We start from the raw sequence: 26,094 nt of genomic DNA, 5'->3' as shown, positions 1-26,094 counted from the left end.
TAAATTAATATTGACAAAAAGTACTCAACATTTGTAAACGTCGGATACATTCCACATAGCTTTTCTTTTTAGCTTTTTTTTTGTTGTTATGCAATAAGTAGGCAATTTATTTCAACAATAAAATCGGCTGGAACAACTTTTTTGTTTGACTAAAACAAAACTTTGATTCACATCAAACAGAGATCATTGTTGATGATGAGGAGAGAAATTGGTTTAAAACAATCATATTCTAATATGATCAGTATCTAACGGGGAAACAGATTGGAAAACTGACATGTGAACACAGTGATGTAATGAAAACCGCGAAAATGTTACCCGTCTCTGCGATAACATTTTCGCGGTTTTCATTACATCATTAGCGGCCCTTACACGAGTCATTAAAAATGTCATTAGTAAAAAAAAATATCATTTTAATGAACGTGTAGTGGTGCACTAATGACGAAATTTCTAACAAATTTGAATTACATCATTAGCGGCCCTTACACGAGCATTAAAAATGTCATTTTAAATGATGTCATTTAAATGATGTAATTCAAATTTGTTTGAAATTTCGTCATTAGTGCACCATTACACGTTCATTAAAATGACATTATTTTTTATTAATGACATTTTTAATGACTCGTGTAAGGGCCGCTATTAGTTAGTCATCGTTTAAAATGACATTTTTAATGCTCGTGTAAGGGCCGCTATTGTGTTCACATGTCAGTTTTCCAATCCGTTTCCCTGTAAGATACTGATCATATTAAAACTAGCTCAAGACGGCTCTACGCCTTAACAAAGACTAAAAAACAAATCGTTGAATCATATTCTAGTTTGAAATCAACATAAATCAAATTTAAAAATCTACTAACAGTTTTGTTATTTTAAACAAACTCCATTTCTAAACTCTGGAAGTAGTTGGCCTTTATGTTCTCTTATCTCATATTGCGATGAGGGGAGAGCTTGGCGTCAAGTATCTGGAGCATGCTAGCAAAGGACATGAAGAGAATAAGACGGAGACTTAAAAAAATAAGCCTGCCAAAGTTGCTGCCCGGAACGTACTTTTTGGAGTTGGAGTCGATTATTGTGTGTTTAAATAACTTTAAATATCATTCAGTGGGTTAAAAAATTAACTTTAAACACTTTTCTCTCGAAATCCCATTTTTATAGTACGTGTCCATCGCCATTTAAAAACTACCCAATCATAAAAATTTAACCTTATTTATGGGGATGTTTTACAGCTACAAAACGACGAAGTTTTTCGTGAAAAATCGCAGTTTTAACTTCAAACAACAAAAATTGAAAAATATCAAATAAAAACGTCTGAATAACATCTATTATGTTGCTTTGCCTTTTGATAATCCTGCGCTGAGATACAGTGGACACTGCTAATCACGATTTCTAAGGAGCGTCCTCAAAGACACACCTTCACAGGATTATTTCTCGAAAAACATAGAAAATGTTGTTCGAATAGTACTTATACAAAACATTTGAATATATTTTATTATCTTAGTATTGTGCAAAACATTTGAATATATTATTTTAAACGATGGCTCTGAAAAATCGCAAAATAGTGTTTTTTCATCTATTAAACCCTACTTCTGAATAAAAGTTCGAGAAATAATCAAAATTACGAAAAAGGAATAGTTTTACTCTTCATGGGCAAAACTTGTGGAAACAATAGGTATATGAAAGTTTGGCCTTTATTAATTTTTGGCTAAGATTGGATCGGAAATCCTATTATTTTCCTAAGTTTTGCATTTTCAAGCATATAGGAAAAAAACTCGATTTGTTCACTTTTGTAAGTATCGTCCTACTTTGAAAAACAGTTAACATTTTTGTGTAATTTGTTCAAAATCCCAAACAACAGCACGCCCATGCTTTCAAATTTTACCACAAAATGTTTCGTTAAGTTTAAAAATCGCTCGACAGCTGTCAACTTTTGGTGAATTTACGTGTCATTCAGTTTTGTCAGTGCAAAGGAGAAAATAAGGACTGGAGAGAAGAGGAAAAAGTGCTGTTCGTGCTACTCGTAAAGACGTGAAAATTGGATACAGAAAATCTGGTATCAAATTTCGACCATGAATTAACTGCTGCAGGCGTTGAATCGAAGGTAACTGCGTTGTGGAAGAGTGTCACCCTTAAATGCATTACCGAAAGTGACAATCGGAAGAGAACCGACAGCGCAAGGAGTAGGCTGAGTTTTAAGTAGATTGGTGACGGTGAAAATTACTTGCGATTCTAGAGGAATTTTCGGAAGTGTCCTATGCATCATTCTTCATGATGTGCCGCGGATCAATTTTATGTTTTGTGATAAAACTCAGCTCTATGCATTGTATTGTTTTTTGTTGTATTATCGCAAAATGCGAACTGTGAACTGAACTGTGTTGCTGAGAAATTTTGGGATTATAATAATTATAATGCAATTGTGAACATTATGAGTCATCGATGTTTTTGCGAGGGCCATACGTAGGGTTTAGAAAATTGTTCTCATTTGTGTTTCATTCAAAATCATGATGTATTTTCTTTAAAGTAATACTCCATAAGCGTTCGTTACCTTAATGACGCTCAAAGTGATCTGGTTATGATTAACTGTTTACCTTTTTCACTTAGGATATTTCAAAAAAGTACTCCTGAAATAAATCCATTACTCGTCGCTTGACGGAACAAATCACGAATTGAATTTGAGAATTGTGAGGTGTGAAAAGTGCTGTAAAATATAACAATGTCCGGATTCGACGACAATCCCTTTGGAGAACCAGTGGTGGATAATCCATTTGCAGTGAGTGTTTGATTTACATTGTATTAAAATGTCTGGCAATTCTCTTCGAAAATTACCAACTGATTCATGCCTCTCATCGTTCGAGTCGACCATGTATCGGAATGGTGTCTATTGTGATGGTTGATTTTTGCACAGTTTTGCTTGAATCAAAGTAGTGAGTGTTTATTGTAACTGATTGAACCTGTTTTTCGTTCGTAGGATCCATCAATTCGAGAAGCTACCAGAAACAGCATCAATGTCCAACAGACCCTGGACGAGTACGATCCTTTCTCGAATGAATCTAGCCAGCAGCGAACGCAGAACAATTTCGGGCAGCCCGCGACGTTGCTGCCCTCGCCACAAACTGTACCAGCCTATAGCTCAAGTGGGGCTCAGTACAACAACAATGCAGCGGTTCCTGGGGCGAGCAGTGCTGCAGCTATGACACAGATCTCTACCGCTGAACTACAGGTGAGAAAAACCTTATTTTGCTAGCCTGTGTTTCGCAAGGTATCACAACGTTGTGACGAAACACGCGTCGATTGCCATTTTTGGTAAAGTTTTTAATATAAAAATCCTTTCACTGACATGCTCGCCATCATCTGTACAAAGGAACTACGGGTAGGCTTTGTAAATTTTCTATGGCTTTTTAGTTACACTTAGAATTACCGGGTACTGCGGGGTCGGACGCAATTGCTTATCAGTTTACCGTTGTATTGTTATATTGGTCATTTTTTGTGAATAGTTTTGTTGTTTACATTGTATCGAATCTATCCTATCAAACAGTGATTCTTCTGTTTCAACCGTTTTTCTACTGATAGGCTTATCAATTGTGGTGAATTTTGATGTTGATAATTTGGTCTACAGAAATAATGTCTCGTAGCAATCATTCAGAAAAGGGGTTTTGCCACCGTTGCAGACATTATTCATTTCAAATGTTCGCTTCAAATTTCGCCTACTTCGGTTGATAAATAATGAACATTAAATTTTATTAATGGCACTGTCGCAGTTTTTAGACCCTGTCTAATGACGTCATTAGAGTACATCAGAGTACTTATGGGCGAAGAAATTATTCATTTGATATTTAAGGTGCACCTGCAAAAATCGCAAAGTCAAACAGTTTTGTTAGTTTTGTGTTTACTAAGCATGTGGCAAGCATCAATTAATGTGCATTGCTCGTTTGTTGTTATCATTCTACCTCTGACCCTTCTGACACCACGTCTCTCACGCTTAATTGTGTCAACAGTTGCTAGTTGAGACAATGTGCTGTATGTTGATAACGATGGATTGCGTTTTTTTTAATATATATTCAAACATTCCCCTTGCAAGAAAATTCGGCTCCACTTGCCGTGTCTGATAAGCGAAGGAAACTGCGGTGTCATAGTAAACGTGGAACGGAAGTCTCTCTAGGAAAGAATTTAACGATTTGATGGTATGAGGTCGATGTACTTTTTTACCTCAACTCTAACTATGAGTACTGGTTAAAATTCCGTAGTGTAAACTTGTAAATACTTAGTCTTTACGTTTTGTCTTCGACTCATGACCGAGCCAAGCAGTTTATATTGAGTCGTTGACATTAACAGTAGGAGAGACTGGGACAATTTGGTAAATTTTCAGTATTACACTTTGGGCTATGTAGACCTCAATTTTCATGGGAACGATTCACAACTTTCGTCAATTGTCCTTGGCACCAAACTACAGTACGAATTTCACGTCGGTAACTTTTATCGACCGAAAAATAATGAAAATTTTCTGCTTTCCCCAGTCTCCCCTACTCGAGGGTCATGATTTCACAATCCGTCCAAATCTTAATTTCGTTCTGATGCCTCGGCTGAAGAAAAAGGCGGATGGGCAACGTCAGAGACAAAAGTGGATGACGCGAATGCGAATAAAACTGAAAGGCTTCCATAACTGTTTCGAATCCCGAAAACGCTCTAAATAATTGAGTTCGAGTCGGTGTTTCTATACAAAATTTTAGAATATTTCTTCACATCAAACATATTCTAGCACACATGACCGAGAAGCATCTTTTATGTAGGCGTTGATGCTGGGAGATGACGAGTTGAATTCGAGTTTCAATGGATGCCGCAGTATTTCTTTATCTTTTTCCAGGCGGATTTGTGGTCAACAGATGGCCAATACTAAATGCGAATGCTGATTATTGTTGAAAATAATTGACTCATGTTCGATGCAAACGGTTCACAAAGCAAATCTTCCATCAAGCTGAATACTCCCGAAAGGAACTAACAGTCTGTCAAGTAAGACCAGTAAGTCATAGGCATTTACCTTTTGTTTTCCCATAAAGGTAGTTACTTACCTTACCTTACCTAACAGCTATAGGCCTGGGGTGTCCTTTGCTGTATCAAGAATACGTCTCCACATAACTCGGTCCATGGCTGCTCGTCGCCAGTCACTCAAGGCACGGATGCTTCTGAGATCACCCTCCACTTGATCGATCCACCTTGCTCGCTGCGCTCCTCTTCTTCTTGTGCCAGTCGGATTAGATTCAAGAACCATTTTCACTGGGCTGTCGTCCGACATCCTTATGACATGCCCAGCCCATCGTAGACGTCCGATTTTAGCTGTCCGTATGATGGGTGGTTCTCCTAGCAGCTGTTGCAATTCGTGATTCATACGCCGTCTCCACGTTCCGTCTTCCATCTGCACTCCGCCATAGATGGTCCTCAGTACCTTTCCTTCGAAAACACTGAGGGCGCGTTGGTCCTCTGCCAGCATAGTCCAGGTCTCGTGGCCATAGAGAACAACCGGGCTAATGAGCGTTTTGTAGATGGTCAATTTCGTGCGGTTGCGTATTTTTCTCGATCGGAGGGTTTTTCTGAGTCCAAAGTACGCACGATTCCCTGCCAAAATACGTCTATGAATTTTCTCTGCTGGGGTGGAATCATGTAAGGTGATTATCACCAAGTGATTATCACTTTTGAAAATTTGGAATCATGTAAGGTGATAATCACCAAGTTCTGTCACCACTGCTGAAAGGCTAACATCACTATCAAACGTTGGCATTACGTAAGGTGACAGTCACCACGATTTAATCACCTTCATGTCAAAATGAAGGTGATAGCAATTTAGTTATCACTTTTAGTAGTGATTTGATTTTTTGAGAAGTGGCTTTATAAATTATTTTCCGTTAGGATAATTTTAAGCCACTGATATAAACAACCTACCAATATTGGTCGGAGAGGATATTTTTTTAATAAAATTCGTGCTGATATTGTGTCGAAATTAAATACCAAAATGAAAAATAACTTTGTTTATTTAGTTAAAAGAATTCATAGAATGAACGGTAGTATTTATCAGTTAAATCAATTCATTTATGTTGTAATTATTATTTGAAGGAATATCATTGGGGTATTCGTAGAGTCAAAGATAAATTGCTTTCTGGAAAAGTGGTAAGTTTATGAATGTAGACATCTCCTGTTGCACATAACGTAACAACAAAAAAATTTATGCTAACATTTTCAGTAGAATTAGATGGCCGTGACTTAGTGAGCGACATATCAGTCTCGTTCAATTGAACGAGTAAAAAAGATTAAACTGCGTTCTTAATTTTCTTCTTGTGAGTTAAACTAAATAAGGCAATATTTTTGGACAATTAGTTGCTGCTAATAATAGTGGATATTCATAGTACTGGTGGGTAAAATTTCCAAAATGGAACTAGCATTTGAAAGCTCTGTGAAATGCCATAATCGTAAAGTGAATGAAAACTATACACAAAATTATTTAACGGATCTTTCTCATTCGAGAGGAATGCCATCCGTTGTGAAACATCAAGAAGATCTAACAATTCGTGTCATTTCAAAGCTAGCAAATTTATCCCAAAGAACTGACTGTGACATTGATTTCTATTAAAAAATAAAAATCGCCACTAAATCAAACCAACATGTGAATTTTTTTTATTTGTTTGTGCGCAGTTTTCCATACTCGCGAGGCAATTTTTTTCAACGTTACTCTTCGATCCATACAAATCATCATTGATAAACATGACTCGAATTAATGAAAAGGATTGAAAACTATAGGGATCAAAATTTAGATTTAAAAATATTATATGGGTACACGCCACTTTCACATGTTACTCCTCCTAATATCAACGGTATACGCCACATTCATATTTTACTCCTGAAAAATGGACGTTTCTTGACAGGTGATAAATGGAATGAAGTTGGCTCAATCACCGGTGATGGTGATAGTAAAAGTGATCACCTTCGGTGATTCCAAACATTCTGGTGATCATCTCTTTATCACCAGGAGGTGATAGTCACTTATCACCTTACATGATTCCACCCCTGGTGTCATTATCGGCGGTAACCAGTGAACCCAAATACACGAACTCGTCAACCACCTCGATATCGTCACCGTCTATCAATATTCGTGGTGGGAGGCGTAGTGTTTCTTCTCTAGAGTCTCTTCCTCTCATGTATTTTGTTTTCGACGCATTTATGGCCAGTCCGATGTAGGTTTCCATCATCTTCTCAAAGTTACGTGTCACAATATCAATATAGTCAGCGAAGCCTAAATTTTGTACGGAATTTCGGAAGATCGTGCCACTCGTGTCGATCCTCGCTCTTCGAATCACACTTTCCAGGGCAATATTGAACAAGATACAAGAAAGTCCATCACCTTGACGTAGTCCTCTCCGAGATTCGAAGGGACTCGAGAGCGTCCCAGATACTAGGACGTAGCACATCACTCTGTCCATCGTTGCTTTGACCAATCGCATCAGTTTATCCGAGAAACCGTATTCGTGCATTATCTGCCATAGCTTCGCGGTCTTGGTCTTCCTGGCGGCGCTTTTTCCTCCGGAAAACCGTGTTCTGTCTGTTCCGTGCCTGTCTGTATCGTTCCTCGTTCGCTCTAGTGCGGTGTTGCAGCATCCTCGCCCTTGCTGCATTCTTCTCTTCGACCAACTGCTGACATTCGCCGTCAAACCAGTCATTTCCTCGATTCGATAACCTCGTACCTAGTACGGTTGAAGCAGTGCTACTCACGGCGGATCTTATATTCCTCCAGCCGTCTTCAAGAGTCGCCGCGCCAAACTGCTCGTCCGTTGGTAGCACTTGCTCCAGTTGTTGCGCGTATTCCTCTGCAGTACGAACGCTACGTAGCTGCTCGAGATTGAATCCCGGCGTTCCTGTGCGACGAGTGTTGTGCGCCGTCGATAGTTTTAAGCGCATACAAACTGCAACAAGGTAGTGGTCAGAATCAATGTTGGCACTGCGGTAGGTGCGGACATTGATGACGTCGGAGAAGAATCGCCCGTCGATGAGAACGTGGTCGATTTGATTTTCCGTATGTTGATCAGGTGATCTCCAGGTGGCTTTGTGGATATCTTTGCGGGAGGAGAAGGTGCTTCGAACTACCATTCCTCGGGAGGCTGCAAAGTTTACGTATCGTTGACCGTTGTCGTTTGTTACCGCGTGCAGGCTCTGAAGCCCGATCACGGGTCTGTACATTGCCTCCCGGCCTACCTGAGCATTCATGTCGCGTATGACGAGTTTTACATCCCGCCGTGGGCAGCTGTCATAGATTTGTTCCAGCTGCGCGTAGAATGCTTCCTTCTCGTCATCGGGTCTCGTCTCATGTGGGCAGTGCACGTTGATGATGCTGTAATTGAAGAAACGGCCCTTGATCTTCAATACGCACATTCTATCACTGATTGGCTGCCACCCAATCACGCGCTGGCGCATCTTGCCCAACACTACAAATCACGTTCCTAGAACGTTGGTTGTGCCACAGCTCTGGTAGAGGTTAGCCGCTCGATGCCCACCTTCTGTCCCGTCCAACAAAGTTCCTGCAGTGCTACGACATCGAAGCCGCGGATTTGAAGCTCATCATGCAGCATTCGGTCGTATCCTGGGAAGCCAAGCGATTTGCAGTTCCATGTGCCAAGCTTCCAATCGTAGTCCTTATTTCGTCGCGTAGGTCTTTGCCGATTATTCCGAGTCGTACTTATATCCTGATTATTCGTAACAAGTGTTTTCTGGGCGGCTTTTTTTTATTCAAGAATATAATGTTTAAGGCACACTGCTTAAGCTCTAAGATGGCAAAGGCTTTTACTAATTTTAATTAACGACTAACTTAAAACTAGGGTTGTATCATTGAGTAATGTCATATTTGGGTCGCAGTGGTTGACTTTGGCAGATCCAGCCTTCAGCTGGTGATCGGCAGTGGCCGGTGAATTGAATATTTCATGAGAGTCTTCCATATAGCGTTGGTGAATATTCATGCTGGCCGCCTGTCTCGCCGGAGGGCCATCGTGTCAGCACTGTTTGGAGTCCCACACTGACACAAGGACGGTAATCCGCCGCTCCTAACATGGAGGACAGACGTTGTTTCGAGCCGCCCCAACATGGTGAACAGACGCAAGACCCCCCTTCCCTGTCAGTATACGACCAAGGTTCCACTGGGGTTGGTAACCTTATCTTTCCTATGGTTACTCGCACCCCAGCCGGCACCGCGGGGAGGTAGGGATAGGAGTTACTGGACAAGAGGCTATGAACCACATTGGGGCCTGAATTGCGCATTGTCCAGTCGTTTACCAACCATGAAGGTAGTACTTACGCTATTTTCGCAATACAATTAGTAAGATATCCAATCTCATCTAGTATCGAGAATCGCTTGACACGCATATTTTAGACAAGATTTTTGGTGTATTCCTGTGAAGAAGACTCAAAAAGGTCTTGAGCTGGTCCGGATCGATTCTTGCGAAGCTTCAGCTTGATGAGAGCCCAAAAATATTTGATGGGATTCCAATCGGGATATTGTGATGGCCAATCCAAAGTTCCGATCCGATGTTTTTCACTCAATAATGATTTTTGTCACTTAATAATATTATTGCGCAATTACTTACGAATGGTTTCGTGAGATATTGGGAGTACAAATTAATTCGGTCCGTTTTTTTTCTGGGTCAAAAATGCATTTATTTCAAAATAAAATCAATTTGAAGTTTAATCAAAGTATCGTCTATCGCTGGTTACTACTCAGGTAATTCTCGAATTCCATTTCGAAAAAATATCTCGTCTTTCGAGATACCATCCAAGTACTAATCGCGCCCGATGTTGCTTAACTTCGGTGATCGGACGAGAACCGGTGTTTGCAACATGGTATGGTCGTTGACCATCGTCTTTCGAAATGATCCAAGTTTGAAGCCAATTTTCGAAGTAAACCGATGACCTGCTAGATCGTGCTGTATCCGTCGGAACGACCAGTAATCAGAAGTAGCAATGTCAGAAGAATATGGCGGGTGCTGCAAAATGTCTCACTTGAGCGTTTTCAAAGATTTTTCAAAATATTTGCGACATGAGACCGAGCGTTGTCATGCAGGAGAATAACTTCATAATGGCTTCGCTTGTATTTCGACCGGTTCGAACGTATCAATTGTGCCTTGTACCGTTCGCCCGTTATAGTATCGCCGGGTTGAAGCAGCTCACAGTACACAACACTCTTTTGGTTCCACCAGATGCACAACATGACCTTAGAACCATGAATACTCGACTTTGGCAACAATTGACCGGGTGTAGCGTAGTATTTTTCTGTTTTGGGTTACCATAGAATATCCATTTTTCATCCCCGGTTACAATTCGATGTAAAAAAACCTTTCTTTGTTGTCTTTGAATCAGCTGTTCGCAAGTAAAAAATCACCTTTCAATGTCTCTCGGTTTCAGTTCATAAGGCACACAACTGCCTTGCTTTTGAATCATTTCCATAGATTTTAATCGTACAGAAACTGCTTGTTGAATCACTTCCAATGATTCTGCAAGCTCCTCTTTTTCAAATAAGATCGAAACCAACATTGATAACAAACGAACTTTTGATAAGTCGATTAACCGTTGGTTTACCTTTAAGAAATATGCTAATTTTTCCACCTTCTTTTACACCCACTGAATAAAACAACATAAAAAGCCCCATTTTACGATTTGTTTATTTCCCTTTCTGCTGTGTGAATAATGAAGTTACACCTTCGTGTATTTTCCGTGAACTTAGTTGGTTTTTGCGATTAAGACAAAACTGCGGGTAATTTTGTCGTCTCATTTATTATTTCCAGTAGTGCAAAGTTCGGAAACCAGCTGAAATGACGAAAAAGAAATAATTTCACCATTCCTTTTCTAGCAATTGAAGTATCGCCCTGTTTATTCACATCAGGGATGTCAAGTGCTGAAAAATAAAATCTGGTTCTTTCGAAAGAAAAAGTCTGGTAAAATCTGGCATCATCTGTTATCAAAATTAAAAATCCATAATTACGGACAAGGCCGTAAATTAAGATCTACTTGAGCGAAACTTTGTAATTACATTATGGCGAAATGTCTTCACAGATACTTATTTCGTTTTATTTGGTAAATATGGACAATTTTACGATTTATTCAAATAGAACTGAGAAATTTTGAATTCAACAGTCATAAAATTTGAAAATTAGATGTAATCTGCCAAATCTAGCAAAAGATCTGGTGTGTTCGAGCATCTTGGCAACTCTGATTGGTATGGAACATGGAGGGTGAAACTTACCTAAACAAATGGAATGACAATATCGCCCTTTACAGCTCTTAGGGGTTATCCTAAGTTTGTGCTTTGGGCACATAACCGTTTTTACTTTTCTTTACGTTTCGTCTTAGACTCGTCAGTGCAGAGCAGTTCAAATTGAACTGCTTAGTGCAAACTTAAACAGTTAAATTTGAACCGCTAAGCAGACGTAAAGTTTTTTTTCCATAAGATATATTTATTAAGGCACAATGCGTTAGCTCTATGATGCCAAAGGCATTTCCTAATAATAATGATTGTGTAGGTGCTGTCCTCTAATGGTTTACTGGTGACGTTGCTACTCAATGGTAGTGGCCGTATGCTTGTCCGTATGGGTCCACGGAAGACACCCCCGAGTCAAAGACCCGGCCGGTGGCCCGCGTGCTAGTTATCGACAGGAGTGGTCCTCCGTTCTTGGGATCAGCCAGGTGACGTGAGAATGTATTTAAAATTGCCGCATCCTTCTGGGGACCGCGGAAAACACCCCCAGGCTGCAAAGACCCGGAGGGTGGCCCGCATGTTAGTCATCGACTGGAGCGGCTTTCCGTGGGCGATGATGGTGATGTTGCCGAATAGTATGAAGAAAAACAATAGAGAAGTAATTGTTGAGGAAAACGGATTGTTAAAGGGGGGTATGGAAACGAAATAACTAATAACGACCAATATTTAGTTAGTTGACATCGAGATGGTGAAGAGACTGGGGAAAGGGGAGCGAAAAGTTAGTAACAGCAAAAAGATCTTGTTAGTATCGATAAAGATGGTAGACAGACGGAGGATTGGGAGAATCGGGCGGATGTTAGTGTCGAACCTATAGGTGAAGAGTAAAGTCTCCAAAAGAGTAAGGAAAACTTTCTATGCCAAATACAACGGATCACACTTGTATATTAATATGTTTAAGGTATTGGTAAATAAGAAGCATATAGGAACTATCCCGACTCGCCAACACATCCCGAACCGGAAACTCAGGCGGCCTACCTCGGGCCCTAAGGGATTCCAGTAGCTTCGACCTGGCGTCACGATACTCTACGCACGACCACACGACATGCTCGATGTCCTGATAACCGTCGCCACAGGTGCAGAGCCCGCTCTCCACGATCCCAATACGCCGGAGATGTGAGTTGAAAGTGTAGTGATTTGACCTGAGCCGCGACATAACACGAATGAAATCGCGACTTACGTTCATCCCCCTGAACCAAGGTTTCGTCGATACCTTAGGGATAATGGAGTGTAGCCATCGTCCCAGTTCGTCATTCGTCCATGAAGTTTGCCAACTTTCGAGAGTTTTCTGACGAGAAATGCTGAAAAATTCATTGAAGCCGATTGGTCTTTCATAAATATCACCTTCTAATGCGCCCACCTTAGCCAATGAGTCTGCCTTTTTATTGCCCGGAATGGAACAATGCGAAGGGACCCAGACTAACGATATTGAATAAGACCGTTCATATAAAGTTCGCAAGTGTTCCCGTATTCTCCCCAGGAAATATGGGAGATACTTTCCTGGCTTCATTGCCCGGAGAGCCAGACGTAAAGTTAATGCTACTTGCAAAACACTTTTTCAATTGGCACCGAAGTGCCATGTCTTTTCTGACGTGCCGAACGAAAACGTTTTTTTCGGCCAGTATTAGTCGAAAAAGACGTTTTCGTCTAATACTGGCCGTTGACAACTGTTCTCATCGATTAATGTATTCAATAGCTTGGTGTCAGCTCCCAATTAATGACCTTTGTAAAGTCGGTGGGACTGATTGTTGCAAGAACTTGTCCATGGTCACCAATCCTTATTCCGTTGGGAAGCTTCTGTGTGATCAGTTGACGAGTCTCGCTAGTTGATCACTCGTGCTGGACTGGGAGCGGGTCATTTCACCGAATAGGTCATTTCGCCGAATAGGTCATTTCGCCGAATAGGTCATTTCGCCGAAAGTCGTTTCACCGAAAGGGTAATTTCGCCGAAAGGATCATTTTGCCGAAAGGATCATGTCTCCTGCATGTTTTGTCTACGGTATAACTGGTGTGGCGCAGCCACATAACCGAAGCCAAGATGGCTCGGTGGCACAAAGCCGCCGAGTCGACGCCAGCTGAGTCGGCCGACGACCCGTCGGAAGCGGCGGCCTCTTGCATACAAACTTGTAATTGCCTCGTTTGCCCGGTCTACTCAAAGCTAGGTTTCTTTGCTTTAGTTAGGTCCGAACGAGCGGTAGCGAGGTCGGACAGCACATGAACCAAAACGATGTGGCGTAGCCGCATTAGATAATTTTTCATTTTCACTTAATAAACGGAAAATACCACATACATTTGCCTGGTAGATACACTTATATAATTGCTTTGATGCTTAGTAGCTAGAAGTCAACAAGTTTTCTTGGAAACTCCATACTGAGGTTCATGAATCAATCTTTATTCAAGAGTACAAAACTCATCCTTTGTTTAAGAAGTACAAATTTAGGTCAACAAAACGGGCGTCAATCCACCAAATTGCCCTCAGCTTCGACCCATCGAACGTTATCGTTGGGCAATCGTGAAGAGGGTCTTCAAGTAAACTGGTAAGGCAGCTGGAAACATGCAGGAGTTCAAAAAAATTTAGGCTCAAGCGTCCAAAAAATGCGATGCAACACTAGTCCGGAACTTGATGAAGAGCGTTCGATCAAAAGTTCGAAAACACGTGAAGGAATAACTTAAATTTTATCCGGTTTTCTTTATGCTCAAGTTTAACCTCGTACAATAAAGGATCAATTTTTAGTTTGAATAAAATATCGTTTTTTATTATAATTTGAAAGAAAAATTTGTGGATAGCTTATTTTCGATACACTCCTTAGTTCTAAAATTAAATTTGGAACCTGGATTAAGAAAATAAGTTAAGTTCCATAATTGTAGAACAACCTTTTTTCAAATATGAAGATTTTAACGTCAAAGTCATTCGCCTTTTCGAGCCAGAAAAAAATTCTTACCCTATTTGCGAGGTTGGGAATCGAACCTAGGTAGGCTGCGTGAAAGGCATCGACTTACCCATCACGCTATACCCGTCTCCAACTAAATTCATGACCTGAATTCTTGATCTGGATTCCGAAACTGAATTTTGCAACTGAATTCAGAGGCTGTCCCAGATCTAGTATCCTGTTCCAGATTTTAGTCTTGGTCCAGAATTTAATAAATGATGGCCAAAAGTACTAAATAGTTGTAAACATCAGAAAAATTCCGTGAACCGGATCTTTTTAAAATCATTAAAATTTGCTCAGAGGATTATGCGAAGTTTATTTCTACTTTCTAAATCTACGAAAAAACTTTGTTGTTATTTGATTGTATGGTAGAATATGTTTGTCATCAATGAAAAGTCATAATTTAGTATAGATGCACCGTTACAACTTTGGAAGCGAAGCAGTACATGTTTCAAATGCACTAACGGTTCCAGTTATGTCTGTGACATTACGTATCGGTCTTTTTTCTGAAAAGTTTGTTTAATTTTCCGCCAATCTTGCGTGTAGCGGCGGGATATGTATTCCTGTCAGTGGCTACATTCTGTACTTTCTATTCACAAAACTGTTCCGAATTTCATCCAATTCTAACATTCCCAGCGGCGCCAAGATGAGCTGGAGAAGAAAGCCCAGGAGCTGGAACGGCGCGAGGCAGAACTGATGAACAGTGCCAACGCGAGTCGACCCAACAACTGGCCGCCGTTGCCGTCGTTCTGTCCGGTGCAGCCCTGCTTCTATCACGATATCAACATCGACATCCCGACCGAGTTCCAGAAGATCGTACAGAACCTGTACTACCTGTGGATGTTCTACGCTCTGGTCATGGCCGTCAACATCCTCGGCGGACTGGTGATACTGATCCATTCCGGGGATTTCCGTACCTTCGGGTTGGGTATTTTCTATGCGATTCTTTTTACGCCGGCTTCGTTCCTGTGCTGGTAGGTTGCTGGAATGTTGATAAAAAAACAAAAACGTTAGAAAACAACTAAGTTACTTTTGTTTTCCAGGTATCGTCCGGCGTACAAAGCCTTCAAGAATGATTCCAGCTTCAACTTCATGATGTTCTTCTTCATATTCTTCTTTCAAACACTTGTCACAATTATTCAGACTATTGGTTTCCCAGGCTCGGGTACCTGTGGGGTTATCATGGCCATCACGCAGTTCGGTGGCGGTGGAATCGGCATTCTGGTCGGTATCTTCGTGCTGGCTATTGCCTTCGGATATGGTTCGTGTGCTGCTGGAAATATTTTCATGTTGAGCAAAGTGAGTACCCGGTCACAATCTACAATTATCTCTGGTTTCTGTTGGTAACGGACCAAATTGGTAATTTTTCTCCGATGTTTTCTCGCAGATCCACGCCATTTATCGCAGCGGAACGGAAACTAATCGGATTACGATGGACAAAGCCCGTCAGGAATTCCAGTCCGGTTTCTTCGGTAATCAGATCGTGCGAGATGCTGCCGCTGGCGCTGCTCGGGCCACCGTACAGTCGCAGTTTAACCAGAACAGGTACTGAAATCCCACTTCTACAATAATAGCAAACAGCAAAGCATACATATTTTTTTACAAAATAATTACTCCAGCAAATTACTTCAAACGAAACGTTTATTTATTATGCGATTACAAATACTTACAATCGCGTAGTTTACTGTAGACCTTGCAGGTTCTCTTCTACCCTGTTGCTATTTCTTGGTTATTACATTTTTCGATTATGTTTCAATCTCTATTTTTTTTTGGTTCGTTCAAAAATAGTATTTGTTGTTTCTAAAGTAAAAACCCTATCGTTTTGAGATTCGATTATGTACACACTTTTCGTGTTTTGACTTTGTATTGACCAGTCCAGACTAGTGATGATCAGTGAAATCAATATTATAATGATAAATGATTGCGTATGAGTCGTTAGTGTTAGTGAGGAAGAAACATACAGAACTATTTGATGACCCAAGCACTATATTAAGTAAGCATAGTAACTAAAGGAATGACGAAACACTAAACTGTAATCATTGAAAATGATTAAACTTAACTCTAACTTATCACATACGGGAAAAAAACTGATAGGAGTCAACTAAGAGAGAAAGGAGACGAGTTATAAAGTTAACCGCTTTGTTGGAGTGAAGTGAAGATTAAAAACATACAACTAATGATAGAACTAATGTTGAAGACAAAAGAAGCTGTTGTTATTAACTAAGTGTAACGGAACAAACTTTGCTGATCGTCCTTTTTTTAGTTGTTAGTCAACGAATACATTCGTATTATTGAGATAAGCGGAGTTAGTACCCGAATCAAAATTAACAAAGTCTTTATTCGTAAATATATTCAACAAATCGGTATAATTGTGTCACACGAAGTTATGTATTATGATTTCTTTCATTATTATCCCTACTCCTTCCATGATAACTGCACAGGAGTCTCAATATACTAAGATAGCAATGCTGTTGAGTTTCTCTTCCCAGCGAAAGCGCAAACAGTCTTCGCTTCGAAATTCCAACTTAACAGACTTAAAACCGTAAAGTTCTAAAGTGATAGCAGAAAATTCCTATTCCAGGGCTAATTTAATATTTTCTAATTTGGTTTGGAAAATAGCATGATAGAGATAGAAAGATATGTAGAAAGATGGGGAGAGAGAGCTTATGTCAGTTCAGGTATGTTTGAACTAAGAGAGAAATACTTAACTGATCATTTATTTTACTTAACTTACTGAGCTATTATCTGGTTTTGAAATACTTTTTACTGTGCAGCTTGAAATATTGAACGCTTTCGACAATTTACTCTACATTACCGGTTTACTGCAGTGTAACTTCTATATTTTTGGTATACATATTCAGTTTTCTTATCGTACCGGTATTTGTTTTCGAAAATACATTGATGATGGATATAACAGACCGCAATAAACAAAACATATTTAATATGATTAATTTAGTTTGAGTTTCTTTTCCAACTATCACAATCAATTTGGTTTTAGTTTTATTTTCTTAGTTAGTTGATAATTGATCTGAGGCATGAAGCGTTTAGTTTCAGGCACATTTGACGATTTTGTCTGCAGCTATCATCCCTGGACAATTGCACAATATCTCATAATTTTAGTTTGCTTTTTCTTTATATAAATGCTATTCCTTGTCATCTTATTTTTTGCTCAACTTAAGGCACTCATTCTAGCTATCAATTGTATGGAAAAAATCAAATTGAAACGATAGTCGATGCTACGTTGTTAATATATGAAATGGTAATTTGGAGTGAGGCGATGATACGTAGGATTCGTGACAGCCTGAACTCCTGACTCTGCATTATGATACCTATGCTGACCACCCAAGCATATCAGTCCCTTATCGATTTCCGCCGTTTTGCACTTCTCTGTAGAAAGATAATAGAGTTGGTGGAGAAACCGACTTTTGATCGAAGCTGCGGAGACCACTAGTGTTATATACTATTCTACTCAGCTGGACGAGATCGGAAAATGTCTGTGTGTGTACATACGAGGTCTGTTCAAAAAGTTCCCGGAATTTTTTAATTGCGCGCGTCTGGGAGTCCGGTGGTCAAAATTTTTTTTTATTGTGTTGGTACATATGTCCCTGATGTATGGTGAAATTTTCAACTGTATTCATTGTTTACATTCTGTCTTGTAGCGGCTGGTGTAGACGTGTTTTTTTGAGCTCGGCGATTTTTGTTAGTTTAAACAATGGAAGAATTGAAGAGTCAAAGAATTTGTATTAAATTTTGCGTGAAAAATGAAATAAAGTATAACCAAATGTGCGAAATGTTACAGAGAGCCTACGGTGAGTCTGCTATGAAAAAAACAAGTGTTTACGAGTGGTATAAGCGTTTCCAAGATGGCCGCGAAGACGTTGCAGACGACGAACGCTCCGGTCGACCCAGCACGTTAATAATCGATGAATATGTGGGAAAAGTGGAAAAAATGATTATGGATGATCGCCGAATCACTATTAGAGAAGTTGCTGATGAAGTTGGCATATCAGTTGGCTCATGCCATCATATTTTTTCAAATGTTTTGGGCATAAAACGAGTGGCAGCAAAATTCGTTTAAGAACTGCTGAATTTTGATAAAAAAAACGACTTTTAAGACTTTAATCATGCCCCAACCTCCTTATTCACCAGATATCGCTCCGTGTGATTTTTTCCTGTTCCCAAAGTTGAAGAGACCCATGAAAGGACAGAGTTTTTCATCGATTGAAGAGATAAAGGCAGAATCGCTGAGAGTGCTACAGAGCATTACAAAAAGTGACTATCAGGGGTGTTTCGAAGACTGGAAAAAATGCTGGCATAAGTGTATTATATCTAGGGGGGATTACTTTGAAGGGGAACTTATAGATGTAGACGAATAAATAAATATTTTTTTAGAAAAATGAGAATTCCGGGTACTTTTTGAACAGACCTCGTATTTAAAGATTTTGCTCTACAAACAATTTGCTCTGAGGTAGCTGAACCGATTTCTACAAGCTTGTGCTCGTTTGAAAAATACTATTGAGTTGTGTAGCAAATTCGAAGATCAATTGGCTGTCACTTCAGGTTCCAGAGATACACTGGTATAAGTGACGTAACCGACAAAACGCATTGCTTACTCTGCGCACAATTTTTGTGAAGATAGCTGAACCGATTTCTACAAGCTTATGCTCGTTTGAAAGCTACTATTGGGTTGTGAATCCGGTGAAAGATCAAGTGGCGGTCACTTCCGGTTTTGTCGATATAATGATATAAGTGACGTAACCGACAAAACGCGTTTTTTTATATATTCGCATATTTTTCAGTAAGTAATCAATGATCAAGTTCAAATATATTATTGCTGATACTTTTTGTTTCGAGAATATTGTCGAATATGCGAAGTAAGCGTTGAGTCACTGTTTTCTGAAGTTACCAAAACAATTTGAATGAATTTCTGTTAAAAATCAGCCCAAATTTGTGTCAGAAATGATCATAATGAAAAAGATATATTTCAATGTGGCTGTTTCAATGAAAAAAGAAAACCATTATTAGACCATTAGGTGGATAAGGAAGAGGTTTTTGAATTAGCTTGTTGAATAACGTCTGTTTGAGTTGTTCTTTCATAAATTCAAAAATAATTCGGGGTTAGTTCAGTAAGATATGAAGAAACTTCACGTCAGGTCTGTCCCATTTAGAAAGTACTCATCAAAACACTTGAGGAAATATTTATCTTCATAGGCGGATGAAAGCCGTTTGATCAGAATTATTTAAATTCCAGAAAGATCGATGTGTAGTAATGCGATCATTTTTGGTTGTCCCATTTGTGTAAATTCTTTAAAATTTACAAAGCTCAATTCTTTAAAATTTACAAAAAGGATGTGAAATGTGGCGCTTCTTCGCTGGATGGAGCTTTTACGATACCCTCTTTCCAGGATATTTTACGTTTTGATCTCATTCGCTCGCCAAAATAACTTTCTTAAGAATCTATCGTTTCGCTTCAATTTCTAATCTCATTTTCGTTCCCCGAAATATCAACAACTTTCAGATTTTTCGCATTTTCTTCGACCAAAATCAGCTATAACAACATTTTGCAAATAACGTCATGAACGTGCTGTGTTGTTTTATTATGTGAAAAGCTGACATAATTTCACGAATTCCTCATATCACGCGTTTTATTTTTATAACGGCCAATAAGCCATCTGTCAACTTCCACTTTCGAAAGAAATTTCAAGCGAGCTATGAAAAATAGAGTATTAGGCTCTCTGACAGCTCACTTACAACCACAAATGCAAATGAGATTGGTTTGTTTTCATCAGGAAACGCATGCATTAAACACGATTCAGACGATCAATCAACTTCCGTCGACGTCCAGATTATTTTTATTAATTTTTTTAGCCGAATATTGCTCACGTATCCGACGTTAAAATGTTCCGTGAACTTGACGTAGTGTCCTTTCATATGAATTGCTTACAATTAATGTTGTTGTTCCATAATCGTTCCATGCAGGTGATAGTCGCTTGATGCTGCGTGTGAATCGCTTTTACATATTCTTTTGTTTTCATCAGGAAACGTGTTGGCCATCCATTTTTCAGTAGGGCCGCCGTTCATTTTTCACCGGGCATAGAAACCTCAATTAAATTTAACACCAGGCGAAAGAGGAAACTTTTCTCTGCCGTTTACTATTATGACTTACTCTCAGCGAGTGCCGAGTCATTCGAAATTACTCTTCAAAGTGAATGTTGATGGATGGCTTATTGGCCGTCATAAAAAAACGCGTGATATGAACCGAAAATCGAACATGACTTTTTGTCACGTGCGAGAAAAGCAACGCATGCTAAGATGGGACCGATATGCAAGTATCTTCTAGTTTGTTGATAAAATTTCTCGCATATGAGCCCCATCTTGTTCCGTAATGGATTCTACATGAACAAAAAGCAATTGAAGTATTTAAGAAACAGTACGACGGATCAATTACGCTAGCAGCGTAAAAAAAAGTGTACTTTTAAAGAAACATGTGTACATCTTTTACTCATCACATATTTTTCATAAGAGACGATTTCCCATATGGGACAATTATGCGAGTATAGGCAGCATGTTTCGGTCAGATTTACAATCAAATCTCGTCAAATTACCAGCAAACGAATTCAAACGTTTGGTTTAGTTGTAATGGGTGTTTTTTTAAGAGCTGATTTTAAATATAAATAAAACATGCCAAATTATGAGATGGCCAAATTTTTATTACTCGATAGATAATTTCTTAGCATTGACCATTTAAATGTGGACGTCACGACTATTTTTCATAAAGGTCAGTCTGGAGGTCCAATTTTCGACCAGTTTTTCAAGCATTTGAGGGCGTATTCAGCAGTGACACGGTGAATATTGGTTTCTAAAGCATCAGTCGTTGCTGATTTATCAACATAAACCAATGACTAATCGAGTAGCGTCAAATCACACGAACGCGGAGGCCAGTTCACAGGTCCATTTCTCGAAATAATACTGTCGTTGAAATGTTTGTTCAATAAATCGATTGTTTCGGCCGCAGTCTGGCAAGTGGCACCATCGTCCTCATCCATATCTTGAAGGTTTGGCAACAAAAAATCATTGATCATGGTTCTGTATCGATTTCCATTCGATAGTAACGCGTCGTCCTTCCTCATTGTTAAAGAAATAATTACCAATGATTCCACTAGCCCCGTAGACCACACCAAACAATACATTTATCGGGATGCATCGGTAATTCTTGAACGGCGTGTGGATTATCTTTGCCCCAAATACGACAATTTTGCTTGTTGATGTATTCATTCAACAAAAAATGCGCCTTATCACTGAAAGAAAAATTTTTGCGCTATAAACTGTTTTAATTGAACACTGATTTTGAAAATAAATTTCCACGATTTGGAATGGTTAAAAAACTCCGAAATATTGGTAATACCAACACTATGTTACTTTTACGTATTAAAGGGTCCGGGGGTGAGATTCATTTGTGTGCCCCCTAACTAACTGAATGACCTTAATTTTGTTCGTTGTGTTCCGTCCGGGGTCCCCTAAGACCGTGGGCCGGGGGGCACGTCCCTCCTCTACCCCTTTGTAAAAGCGGCTCTGGGTAATAATATCGATTTCTAAAAGCTAGACCCATTCTCCAAATGCTAAACTCATTTCTTCAAGCTTAGATTCAAATGGAAGGTCTCATAGTCTCACTAACTGCTGTTAAATTTGATCGCGATCCAACTCCCGGTTTCGGAGTTACGTGTTGACTCAAACCGTCATACACGTGGAAATCTTCAAAACAGATCTTAAAACTTATCTTATTTGTGAGTATTGTTAGTTGTTGATCGGACAACAATCGTATTCGGAATCGAAATCTAAATAAAATTCATTACTATCAGGTGTACAACTTTGCTTCCGCCGTTTTTTTCCAAAATTAAAAGCTTTATTGCGAAAAAGTGCTTACAGATGTATTATTCAAAGTATTGTCCGTCGCTAGCGACAACTTTATCCCATCTTTCCAGCAATTTTCGGATCCCGGCTCGAAAAAAGGTGCTCAAAAGTCCTCTTTTGACGCTATCCATGGAGCAATCCATTTTTCCAACTCTTCGAAGGATTGAAAATGTTGATCTGCCAGGCCGTGTGCCATCGAACGGAATAGGGCGAAGTCAGAAGGGGCGATATCTGGGGAATACGGCGGGTGAGGCAAGACTTCCCATTTCAACGTTTCCAGGTACTTTTTGACCACTTTTGCGACGTGAGGCCGAACATTGTCGTGTTGGAGGATGACTTTGTCCTGTCGCTCTTGATATTGTGGCCGCCTTTCTTTTAGAGCGCGACTAAGGCGCATCAGTTGCGTTCGGTAGCGATCTCCTGTGATGGTTTCACCCGGTTTTAAGAGCTCGTAGTAAATCACACCGAGCTGATCCCACCAAATTGAAGTTTTTTTCTCTTCCACCACCATGTTTGTCTTCGACATCGAAATCACCATTTTTAAAACGTTGAAACCACTCCCGACACGATCTTTTACTCATAGCAGCATGGATTTCTGAGATCATTCGATGCGCTTCAGCTGCATTTTTTTCGAATTGTAACAGAAAAGTAAAACTTCCCGCAAATGGCGAGAATTGGGCACATAAACAGACATTTTCGAGCGTGAATAATACGAAAACAAGTACAACTGTCACTGAAACGACGATGACAATTCGTTAGGTTGTCACACTCACTTTAAAGGCATTATCATCTATGTATTTTAACCAGCCTCAGCCGGTACAGCCACCTATCGGAAAACGGCGGAAGCAAAGTTGTACACCTGATAGTTATGAGATATCTAAGAGAAATCGTTTTGAGGACCACTTCTGGACATATGGGCTGTTACTTTTGGATCTTCTGGAATTGGAAATAGGAATCAAATGTTTCCATTTGATAAACATCTATCGTTAAGACCTGCGAATCGAACCAATTCGGCGCATATTCTTTTAGATTTCGTTCCTTTCTGTATTGAGAATCAAGCGGGAGTTTCTAGACGACCCAAAGCTCCGGAACCCGGGTTGGCGGTTCAGTGCATAGGGCACTGGTCTTACAAACCAGTTGTCGTATGTTCGAGCCCCGACCTGGAAGGGTTCGTAGTGTCAGTAGATTCATAGCATCAGCCATGCAATGGTTCTGTACACTCTGAATCGGCTGCGAAGTCTGTTGAAACAGAAGGTTAAATTCCACTACAGTAATGTAATATCAAGGCTTGGCAAAGCTCCGGAATCCAGTCGGATTTTAATAAAATACAATAGCAGTTGTTTTGTTACCCCATACTCTAGCTTACATTTTAGTCTAAGTTTGTGAAAATAAATCCGGTCATCTCGAGTCAAATCTCTCTGAGATCTTTATTAGGGAGACTTCCAGTAGAAAACTTGTTAACTGCTAAAATCGTCGATTTGGCAAACACAATTTAGTACAAACAAAATGTTGTTATAAATGTTGTAGCTGATATCAAATTTTATCTACTGTAAACCCTAGCCTGGATTACATTGTAGAACTGAATTCTGAAACTGCATTCAGAACCTGAATTCTGGTCCACCTAATTTCTGAACGTAATTCATGGTTTAGAATTTAGTTCCAGAATACATTTTCAAGAGTTAAAAGACTCTGGCACTGAAACCTAATTCTAGATTCTGGAACTAGATTTTTTAAACTATTTTCTTGGCTAGATATTGGGTTCGACCATTCGATTCCTGAACTCAATTTAGGATCTTACTTCCTGAATTCAGTTTCACGATTCATTTCCAGAACTCAGAACCTGCATGCTCGAACAAAATTCGGAACTTGGGTTCTGGAACTGAATTCAGTTTCTAAATTTAAGGCTCGAAATTCGATTTAAGAATTCGGTTCTAGAATTGAATTCGAAACCTGGACTCTGAAATTGCTCCGGAATTGCAGAGCTAAGTTCATGAACTGAATCATGGATTTGGATTCTGATCTTGGAAATTGAATTCGGAGCTAGCTTTTAAATTCAGATTCAATTCATGAATGCTCAAAATTCAGATTCTGTCAATGTCAATTTATTCGTATTCTCTATAGAAATGTTTTATAATTGCTGAAAAACCGACACATTTCAAAGATTTTTTACCGCTCAATTTTCTTCGAGATGGCTGAACCGATTTCAATAGGCCTAGGCTCATTTGAAAGATACTACTGAATTGTGAATCAAGTTCGAAGATCAAATGGCTACCACTTCTGGTTTTGGAAATATGATGGTATAGGTGTCGTAACCGACAAAACGTTTTTTACCGGCCAATTTTCGTAGTCGATTTCTTCAAGTCTAGGCTCGTTTGAAAGCTACTATTGAATTTTAGATGAAGTTTGTAAATTAAAAGGTTGTCATTTCAAGGTTTAGAAGATATAATAGTATAAGTGACGTAGCCGACTAGCCTCACATTATTAGCGGTCTGAATTTTCTCGAAGAGTACTGAACGAATTTCGGTAAGATGTTATGTTCTATGTGGTTTGCACGGGGTTTTTCATGCAAAAAATAAAAACTCGGAGATGAAGGAATCGATTTCGAAATACTTAAACTCGGTCGAAAGCTACTATTAGGTTATTTGAGGATAGAATTTTACAAATCTCGCGCTTTTTTGTGATAACGGCCAATAATCCACTTTGAAGAGGAAATTCGGAAGACTCGTTACTCGCTGAGAGTAAGTCATAACAGAGAAAAATTTACTTCTTCGTCTGGTGTTAGAATTTATTGTCTATTTTTCATAGAACGCCTGCAATTTCTTTCAAAAGTGGATGTGGAAAGGTGAAATGTTTTATTGAGACTAGTTCAATTGCAAGCAAGAGACATTATCACACCACTAGGTGAATTAGCAAGAGTTTTTTCTGTTCTATACCGATATTTATTTTTCACAGGAAAAAAACTATAAATTTTCACGACGAAATCTGAGCACAATCGGATTTCTCGGTATTCAGTGTCAATATTTTGTCTGCGTGATTTATCAAATCTAAGTTTAGTATTTTATTAGGTGGAATAGTAAAATTGTAATCGTTTATCCCAGATTATCGTTTAAATTTGAGGAAGTATGTTTGTTTACTTTGCATGATTGATATCTAGTTTGTTTGTCTAATAGAAAAAGCTCAACTCTCCATATTATTTACGAACTATTTATCTCGTGAATCCTTCTTCATTACTTTCAAAACCAACATAAATATGTTCGTCTTGTCCTGAATACAACCAGCCTTCGAAGCGGGATATTTTTCGAAGTTAGATTTGTTTTTACACTTAATTTTTATAGCACTTTGATTGAATATATGTGTTCATGTAACCTAACTTCTCTATTTCATTATGCCATCTGTTCTGAAAAATTCGTTCGTTCGTTAGTTTCCAGAATAACTCTATTCCCATATCTGTCTACTACTTCTAGGATATATTAAAGGGAACGAAGTGCTCCCTAATTTACCGGAACCTCGTGATATATCCCAGGAACTGTACGCAACATCGCTACGTGAAATTGTTTCTCTAGATCTATACAAAAGTGAAGCAGAGTCTGACGCATATTCCTTCATGTTGAGTGTCAATTTCGATCACTAGAATAGGCAGCTTAATTAAAATCTTAGTTCTTTTTCTGTTGCTACTTTGCTGCACTGTTTTGGTTTTAATTGGATTTATATTAGTCAATTATAATCGATGGTACACTGATTCATGTATGAAATTCCTAAACTAGAGTATGTGTTTTGTGTAAAACTATGACATCCGAATGCGGAAGATGTATTCCTACTTAGCTATAAAAACACAGGAAATAGAAAATAAGATGGTAAATTGAGGTATTAAACGTTGTAAAGAGTTGAGTTTCTTATCTGCGCAATAAAAATACGTTTCACTGCACTGCAAATAAATTGGTCAATACCGGAAAAGAAAGAAATAAATATAGGGAAATCATTCTA

General features: G+C 39.1%; 1 protein-coding gene across 3 annotated transcripts; it reads left to right on the top strand.

The window, feature by feature from the left end:
* Window positions 1-1,941: 1,941 nt before the first annotated feature.
* On the top strand, window positions 1,942-26,047 carry LOC131426959 (secretory carrier-associated membrane protein 1). 3 transcript variants are annotated; one of them, XM_058589773.1, is made up of 8 exons: window positions 1,942-2,092; window positions 2,593-2,761; window positions 2,960-3,211; window positions 3,353-3,361; window positions 14,836-15,173; window positions 15,243-15,498; window positions 15,587-15,744; window positions 25,575-26,047. In XM_058589773.1, exons 2-8 carry the CDS (start codon window positions 2,705-2,707, stop codon window positions 25,582-25,584), a joined length of 1,080 nt encoding a protein of 359 aa, XP_058445756.1. In that variant the 5' UTR covers window positions 1,942-2,092; window positions 2,593-2,704; the 3' UTR covers window positions 25,585-26,047. The 3 variants fall into 3 exon arrangements, with proteins under 3 accessions (XP_058445756.1, XP_058445757.1, XP_058445758.1); XM_058589774.1 differs by lacking the exon at window positions 3,353-3,361 and having other exon boundaries at window positions 25,575-26,045; XM_058589775.1 differs by lacking the exons at window positions 1,942-2,092; window positions 3,353-3,361; window positions 25,575-26,047 and having other exon boundaries at window positions 2,705-2,761; window positions 15,587-17,150.
* Window positions 26,048-26,094: the final 47 nt, after the last annotated feature.

Source organism: Malaya genurostris, chromosome 2, assembly GCF_030247185.1.
Source record: "Malaya genurostris strain Urasoe2022 chromosome 2, Malgen_1.1, whole genome shotgun sequence".
NCBI classification, from domain to species: domain Eukaryota; kingdom Metazoa; phylum Arthropoda; class Insecta; order Diptera; family Culicidae; genus Malaya; species Malaya genurostris.
Note: the sequence above shows the minus strand (reverse complement) of the source record. Positions and strands in the feature narration are given on the sequence as shown.